Source organism: Camelina sativa, chromosome 9 (genome assembly GCF_000633955.1).
Source record: "Camelina sativa cultivar DH55 chromosome 9, Cs, whole genome shotgun sequence".
Classification (NCBI taxonomy): domain Eukaryota; kingdom Viridiplantae; phylum Streptophyta; class Magnoliopsida; order Brassicales; family Brassicaceae; genus Camelina; species Camelina sativa.
The window spans coordinates 17,952,403-17,961,477 of NC_025693.1; the positions used below are offsets into that span (position 1 = coordinate 17,952,403).

General features: G+C 32.8%; 1 protein-coding gene across 1 annotated transcript; it reads right to left on the minus strand.

Annotated features, from left to right (window-relative positions):
• LOC104711273 (protein NRT1/ PTR FAMILY 2.10) lies at positions 5,913-8,865 on the minus strand. The gene is made up of 4 exons (XM_010427965.2): positions 8,517-8,865; positions 7,719-7,936; positions 7,084-7,637; positions 5,913-7,002 (listed from the first exon to the last, which is right to left on the minus strand). The coding sequence occupies exons 1-4, from the start codon at positions 8,761-8,763 to the stop codon at positions 6,081-6,083; spliced, it is 1,941 nt and encodes a 646-aa protein (XP_010426267.1). The 5' UTR covers positions 8,764-8,865; the 3' UTR covers positions 5,913-6,080.

Consider the following 9,075-nt stretch of genomic DNA (forward strand, 5'->3'; position numbering starts at 1 on the left):
TTTTTTTTTTTTTTTTTTTTTTGGCTCAACATCAAATATTCATTATCCAAAGTTTACACAATTCTCTCCATATCCACAATGTTTTTTAACCAATTGGGTACAATAGAATAAAGCTTGGGGCCATAATTCTGAAAAGAAAGAGATTCCCTTGCTACAAGCCTAACCTCTTTAAACATGTTTAGTCCTCTTCTGATGTCTTGAAGCCCTGGTGAAATGCTTGGCCAATCCTCCATATTACACAGTAGGTTTATGAGCACTTGAGAATCTGACTCAAAGATTACCTTGTCATACCGAAAGCTGCATATAGTTGAGACCGCCCATCTCAAAGCTTCTAATTCTGCTTCCAGGACAGTTCTCATTCTAGGGAGGGATCTTGCACCCGACCAAATCATGTCTCCCTTTTCATTACGAAGGATCCAGCCAATACCACATTTGGAAGAGAAACAACGGTACTAAGGCATGAAATGCAACAAAAAAAAAATGCAAGGTTTGGAATTGAGCCATGATTTTGTTCATCTTATTTTAGAGTCACAAGCTTGTATCGAGGACTGGTCCAAACTATTTTCACCTAAAACAAAATGATGTTTTACAAACAAAAATTGTAAAAAAAAAGTCGCATAAATGATGTTCGAATTAGGTATCTCCGAGGGTGTTAAAACGTTGGCTTACCTCTACGCCACAAGCCGATTTTTAAAATATTGCCCTTTCCTAATATATATTTGTAATGCCTAAAGCATCAGTTTCATGGACATGCTGGCATCTCTCCATAAAACGAACATCACAAGGTTGATAATGAACACATCTGCCCTAATAATGTAGTAGATATGATTGCATAATTTATGTTTCTTGAACAACTAAGAGATTTGGAGCCGAAGTGCCCGAGACCAGAGCAGGTTATATGGTCTCGTCACAAGCGTCATTCAAACTAGCGACTTCTAAACTTTTACCAGATAACTTTACCAGTTGAGCTATTAGCTCTCGGTCATTTTAACCTGAAGACCGGAAGAGGTAGAGACGGCTTTGAACCGTATACGAAAATGATCGGTTTGGTTGTAAGAATGAGACTCCATTTTTTATGGATAATAGAAAATATTTTTTAAAAGAGTGGAGAGACTAAATTTAACTTTTGAAGAAATAATTCTTTTTTTTGTGAGGAGAAAGAATTTGAATTTATATAAGGGGTATGGGTTTGGGGTTAGAGACCTTCTAAGATTCTCTATGACATTTTCTTTTACATATTACATCTCTTGTTTGTTTGTTTTTGGTTATATTTAGACTGTAAAACTAAAATTAATATTTTTATTTTCTTAAGCATTATGAATAGTGACGTGAAATAATCATAGAGCTGGAAGAATTAGATGATCTTTATTATCATTTATCAAAAAAAGAATTTGACGATCAAAACAAAACTAGATTGGTAATCTGCATAACAAAATATTGGTTACCAAATCACATAAGAGGGGGGTATTGAACTTGATTTTCAAAGGATTCTGTAGGATTTTAATATTTTAGAATTTTGAAAGATTTAATGAGATTTTAGAAGATTTGATTATGTTTAGAGTTTTTATATTAAAAAAGAAAGAAAATGAAATGTGATTTTGTGAGATTTTATTATAAACTTTGGATGACTTTAGAATATTTCACAATACAAAAAAAGAAAATTTGACTCAAATATTTTCAAGACACATACAAAATTGTGATATTTTGGTTTATTTTGTGAGAGAATGGGATGTGTTGTAGAGAGGGGAGAGAAGTAGACGTCATGGAGCTTTTAGGAACACTGGTGGGGGTCTGTTTATCCATGTCATGGCCGTGGAAAGTCTTGGTGGTGGTGGAGGAGCAACGCCGGAGTAACTGGAAGGTGGAGAAAAGAAGAACAAGAAAGAGTTAAGAAGGAAATAAGAACAGTTTGAAGAGGCGATTTTGGAGGCTCGTCGGAAGCCGGATTTGACATCAGTTTATCAATCTAAAATAACCATCGCGTTCACTATCAAGCCATGAGCTCGTAGCAACTGACGGAAGTCCGATCGGAGTTATATTCAAGAAGTTATGTGGTTTGTTTAATGCGCAAGAAATATATGAAACAGTACGAACCTGCAAACCTAGAAATCAGATTCGAGGTTATCTCCTTGGAACAGCGTTTGGTGGTCCAAAACTTACCTGATCGAGCTGAGATTTAATGGGGAGCTTCACGGTACGACAACCTAAATATTCAACGGTGGGATCGTGATTTTAACGGTTAGTTAAGGTTTTACCACAATTCAGGATATAAAACAACCAAAATAAACCAAAAATATCACAAAATTGTGCCTTTTTATCAGTTTTGATGCAGAGCACAAATGAAGTAGCAAAATAACCCAGAAAATTATGAAATTTGGTGGAAATATCAACAACAGTCATACTAAAACACAGGAAAAAGCAGATGATGATTTCGATTTACAGTTTAAAAGTTACGGCCACTTTCCCAGAACATATAACCTGCAAGTAGCCAACTTTGAGCCAAATTTCCCAGAGAACGACAGCAGCGTCAAACATACTTCCTCAAGTCCAACCGTTCTATAGATAGTTTCCTCGTTTTTGCAAACTGCAACATTGTACTTCCAGCTATCGACTGGACATAATCTGGATCACCACATGATTGCACATCTGCAGGACTCGTGCCAGGAGGAACTCTTTGACCAGACTCAGCACCCCCATTTCTTTCATAATGCTTTCCAGGTGGTATTCGGCTCTTCTCACTTCTAGCAGAATGAGCATCTGAAAATAAAAGTAAACCTGTGACAAATGATCCAATGTTGTCGAATGCACATAAAAATGTAAATTACTTGTAATTGTAAATTACTCCGTCTGAATTTTTTTGAACTGTCATATATTGAAGAATTATTTATGGTCTGGAAGACTGACTGTCAAACAAATGTGTGAGAGCGAGAGAGAATGCGCACCTAAAGCGACGAACGCAGCTAGCTTACCAAACAGAGATGTTGGTGTTTTGATTCAGGAACGAAGCTTCAAGACTGTAATCGATCCTTCTCTCCCAGTGTTGATTTCCCAGAAAAATATATTCTGATTGAATGTTTGCAGAAATCGATCATCTCTTTTTTAAAAAAAAAAATCTTTCAAAATTCTACTTCAAAGGGTGTGATTTTGAGAATGGTATTTATCAACTAAAAACAAAAGAAAGTCTACTAAAATCATTCAAAGTATCATTCTAACAAAAAATTGTGATATTTTGAATAACAGAAGATTTAAGGTTGGTTTTATAAATTGTTGATTCAATAACAAGGGATTCTGAATTATTTTAAAGGAATTTACATAAATCTTTGAATAATATTGAATTCATAAGATTTTTAAAAATTCTTAATTGAATAACAAAAGATTTTAAGAATCCTCTACAATCTTTTAAAATATTAGTTCAATACCCTCTTTAAATATGTGGCTTGGACTACATAATGGTTTTCACAAGTTGGAATATAGACATTCGACAAAGGTGCAAGACAACTGTCAGGACCCTGCAAAGTACTTAAGTACTAGATTAAGACCCGTGCTCTAGCACGGGTTGAAATTCATTTTATTTATAGTGTATTTTTTATATAAAATATAATTTATGTTATTGTTTTAAAAGTTTTTTTTAGATAAAATATTATGCAATAAAATCATATGCTAAATATGAAAGCTTGAAAAAAACATATTTTTTGTAAGTTTTATATTGTTAATGATTCTAGATAAGTATTCGTGTTATAACACTGGTTAAATTTTATTTTTTAATCTATCTTGTAACCCACTATTTAACTTGTAACCAATCAATATATCAATTTTGTAATCTATCTTTGGTTAACGTTGTGGTCTATTGATAAAATCTGTGGAAAATAAATTTGTAATATTGTGTTTAAAGATCTTTGGAAACAATGTGATATAGGACTAAAATCTTTCAAAAATACAGTTTGGAATATCCTTGATTTTATTTGTTAACATTAATATATCAATTATCAATTTGGAATATCCCTAATATTTAGGTGTAACCATTAATATTAATATATAGATCTATAACATATCTATAATTTATTTGTAACCATTTATTAAAAATATAAAATCTACAAAAATTATGTTGTGTACTTTCCTTTTATTAAAAAGGGATATATGACTAAAATCTTCCAAAAATACAGTTTAGAATATCCTTGATTTTATTTGTTACCATTAATATATCAATTATCAATTTGGAATATCCCTAATATTTAGGTGTAACCATTAATATTAATATAGATTAATCTATAACATATCTATAATCTATTTGTAATCATTTATTAAAAATATAAAGTCTACAAAAACTATGTTGTGTACTTTCCTTTTATTAAAAAGATATAGGACTAAAATCTTCCAAAAATACAGTTTGGAATATCCTGATTTTATTTATTACCACTAATATATCAATTATCAATTTGGAATATCTCTAATATTTAGGTGTAACCATTAATATTAATATATATATTAATCTATAACCTATTTGTAATTTATTTGTAATCATTTATTAAAAATAGAAAGTCTACAACAACTATGTTGTGTACTTCCTTTTTATTAAAAAGGGAATAATCCAATTTATATAAATTAATAGAAATAATAAATCAATAATAGTATATAATATGATATATCTTATTATATATCGATAGTCTATATAAGTTTTCTCTCTTTTAATTCCTCCACCTCATCACTTTTTATTTCAATTTTAATAAATTAATTCATATCATTAAAGGAATATAAAATATAATGTTAATACATCAAATAATTCACTTATTTTTGTAATACTTTTATTATTATTAAAAACAATAATTTAGAACAATTTAAACTAAAATATAAACCAAAAACAAAATAAAAAAATAGAACCAAAAAAATATTAAAATAAAATATGAATAGAAATTATATAAATATAATATTAGATATTTCTATCATAACATATAACAATTGTGTAAATATTTATAAAATATTAGAAATAGAGAAAAAATAAAGCTATCATATTTAATTGAATAATCGTTAAATTCAAAAGTTACAAATTAGAATATAAAAAAAAGAGTTAAAATAAAAACAAATACAAAAATATATCTTTTATTTATATATTATAACATGTCAGGTTCTTGTGGATCTCTTGACAGCATTGTAAACAGAGTTTTTATCCGTGCTTTGGGTTTGGGCAGCACATGTGCAAGTCAAAAATTAAAGTTGAGCTTACTAGAACACAATAGGTTTCTCAGTAAGATCAATTTCAATGAGCTGATGGATACTCTGTATTAGACAACTTTAGTTTGCTTACTAAAAATACGTTCACCCATGGAGCTAGTAATATATAACTCTTAAGTATTTTAACAAAATAATCATGTTTTTCACAATTCTCAATGCCTGAAAAAGATTATTAAACAACTCTATTCATCATTTCATTTTCTGTCACATATAATGTTGAAGAAGTGTAAACCAAATTTACTGTTCATAATGCCTGAAAATTTTATTAAACAACTCTATTCATTATTTCATTTTATGCCACATATGATATTAGAGAAGTGTAAACCAAAAATTCACTATTTTCAATGCTTGAATAATATTATTTAACAACTTTATTCATCATTTCATTTTATTTCATGTTACATGTGACGTTGGAGTGTAAACCAAATTAACTATACCCAATGTCTCGAAAAAATTATTAAACAACCCTCTTCATCATTTTATTTCCTGTCACATATGATATTAGAGAAGTGTAAACCAAATTCACTATTTTTAATGCTTGAATAATATTATTTAACAACTTTATTCATCACTTCATTTTATTTCATGTCACATGTGACGTTGGAGAAGTGTAAACCAAATTCAATATAACAAAAATCTTATTAACAAAAAGGTGAATTTGTTATAGTGATACATAGTTTGAATTAGTAACAAAAATTTTATTCTACAATACATGTCAATAAAGATGAAGCGATTTTTTCTTCATTTAATCTATATAAAGTACAACAGGATTGACTTCGGAGTAAAGAAAAAAGTACAACGAGAAAGAAGAAACTGAGGTCGTTTGACCAAAGATAAAACAAGTTTGCAGATCAGACAGAGTCCTTTTCTTGTAGCTGCTGTTTCTTGGTCACTTCTTCATTGGTCTCAATCTCAGTGATGTCTTCATCATTACTGCCTTTGTATCTATACCATTTAGCCATCAACAAGAAGTAACCCAAGTTAACGACCATGATTCCTGTGAGCATGAAATAGAAGTAATCCAATTTGGCTTTGTTCAGATCCTCAGCTAACCAATTCCCTGTAGGTGAATGCTCAGTTGTTCGATGAACAGTTGAGATCAAGAAGCTAGCGAGGTAGCTCGAAATCCCACCACCAATATAGAAGATAGAACCGGCGAAGCTCCTCATGTTTTCAGGAAACTGCTTGTAGTAAAACTCCATCTGTCCAATGGCAGCAAAAGCTTCTGCTATGCCTGCAAGTGTGAGCTGCGGAATCAGCCACATAGCTGACATGGAAGAGATTTCTCCTGTCCTAGGCGCCATCCCGAGTGTTGGTTTTGTCAGCGCAAAGGTTCTTCTCCTTTCCTCTATAAATCCAGACACTAACAAACTCAAGATCGCAAACACAATCCCTGCTCCGATTCTTTGTAAGAGTGTTATGCCAGTTTCTAACCCGGTCACTCTCCTGAGCGACGGGACAAGAACACGGTCATAGAATACGATGAAAATTGTCATCCCCGTCATTAAGAACACTACATAGGTTGCCCCGGGAATCTTGAAGCCACCAGAACCCAAACGCCGGTCACTCTGGAGTGCTTGGAAGACAGGATAAGTCATTTGCAGACTTATTGCAAGATAGTAAATCGAGGAAGCAAGCCAGATTGGGATCACTCTAACAATGCACTTCACTTCTTCCACTTGCTGCAACGTGCATAGTTTCCATGGATCTGAAGCCGCTCCATCAGAGTTCAACTTGTCCTCGGGTGACTTAATCGCTGCTTTGTCTAGAAACCTGACAACACAACAAACTTCAGCAAAAAAACAAAAGCCAGAAACATAAATCAAAAGAAGAAATAAGTATTAAGAGAATTACCTGAACTGGTCGGTGTATTTTAGAGTAGTGTTCACATAGTTGCGTGGGATGTGGTTGTAAAGATCAACCCAAGGCTGCTTAACAGGCTTCAAACCACGTTTCTTGATAGCGGCTGCTATAACATGAGCTATACCAGCCAAAGGACTACCCGAGGCTTTAACTTTTACATAGAGTCTATCCCCAGCAAAGAAGATGACGCAGGCCAAGAACATAAGAACCACAGGGATAGTCAAACCGATGGTCCAACTCACATTTGACTGGATATACACAATGAGTGTGAGTGAGATGATCTGAGCGAACGTGAACGTGAAGAAATACCAGTTGAAGAAACTGTTGATCCCTTTCTTTCCTGATTCGGATTTGGGGTTGAACTGATCAGCACCAAACGCTAAATTACACGGTCTGATACCACCAGCGCCTATCACAAGAAACCCTAAACCCATGAGCAGGAACATTATCTGTCCCACACTTGGACCTTCGCATGTGCTTTTGTTTCCGCAAGCAACGGGGTGCAATGAAGGAATTGCAGCAGTCAGTAGTATCACAAACGATCCCTACAAAAATGAAAATGTTTTAGACAAATATTGGGAAATACAAAACCAAGTTAACTCATCAAAGATTATATATAAAAGTACCATGAAACAAGCGATGACAGCGACACAGAGAGTCTTGTAGCGACCAAAGTAAGTGTCACAGAGGAAAGCAGCAATGAAAGTGCCGAAATTGATAGTGCCACTAAAGGCATTGATGATAGTTGCAGCTGTATAGCTCTTAAGGTTGAATACAGAAGTTAGGTAGACAAGAAGGTTCGATAATGTTCCTATGATCCCAAGCTTCTCAAATGTCTCATTACCTGTCAACAGCACCACATAAATATGATAAAGATACCTTCTCATAAAGTTACAAAGTATTTATTGCATTTAATGTTACAACTTCGAAACCGAAACACACAACCTACAAGTCAAAAGATTGGACTTTCGATGATGTTCTGACTTTTTTTTTTGGTTCTAAGTGCTCTGTAACTCCCAGAAGTTAATCATTTTTTGTCTTATCCAGAAAAATGTCAAAATTCTTATCTACTTTTTTTTTCAGAAACTTAACTGCTTGATTCAAAGTCTCTTTTTTTCTACGGAAAATTAATTTTTTTTTGAAAAAAAACTATCTTTTTTTTCATAGATAGATCTTACATATCATCTGGGTTTCATCCAAATCTATATTTTGCTAAACCATTTTTTTCGTCCAAAGTCGAGATTTTTTTGATACAAGTCAAGTCTTAAGAGTTAAGACAAGTAAAAAAAAGAGAAAACGAAAATTTAATAATATCACGGACAAAATGTTTTACAGAATATTTCATTTTTTTTTTCTAAAATTCCGACAAAACACAACAAAAGAATATATATGTCCGAAAGAGAAAAACAAAAGGGTGAGTTTACCAATGATGAAGGGCATGACTTTCCATCCTCTATAAACAAGTTTTTTCTGATCTTCCTCGAATGAATCGACCGTCGTAGATGTCACATCATCGACGGCGGAGTGGTGGTTCGTTGTCGTCGTCTCAACCTCAAGGGGCTTTCTCTCCATAGTCTCAATCTGTGTGTAATTACAGAAGAGGTCGCTGTTGTTGTTGTTATTGTTCTTATCTCTTTTGTCTCTATGGTTAAGGATGACTCTGCTCTTCATCTCTATGATTCGGTCTTCCTTATATAGTGGTGTGTGTGGATCTAGCGAGAGTGGATTTTGTCGGAATCTTAAACAAAAGGGGGAAATGAGAAATTATTAAGATTGGTGAATTTTTTTGGCTGTGAACGATTGAGACATCTGTGTGAGTGCCTCATTAATTAAAATTTTTAATTAATTTCCCTAATCTAAAATAAATGTTTCATTTTTAATTATTGGTCAAGTGTGGGCTGAGTTTTAGTGCTCGATGTAGGCCCATTTTTACACTCCTTCCCTCTATTTTGACTAAGTTAGTCAATTATCACCTTATTTTGT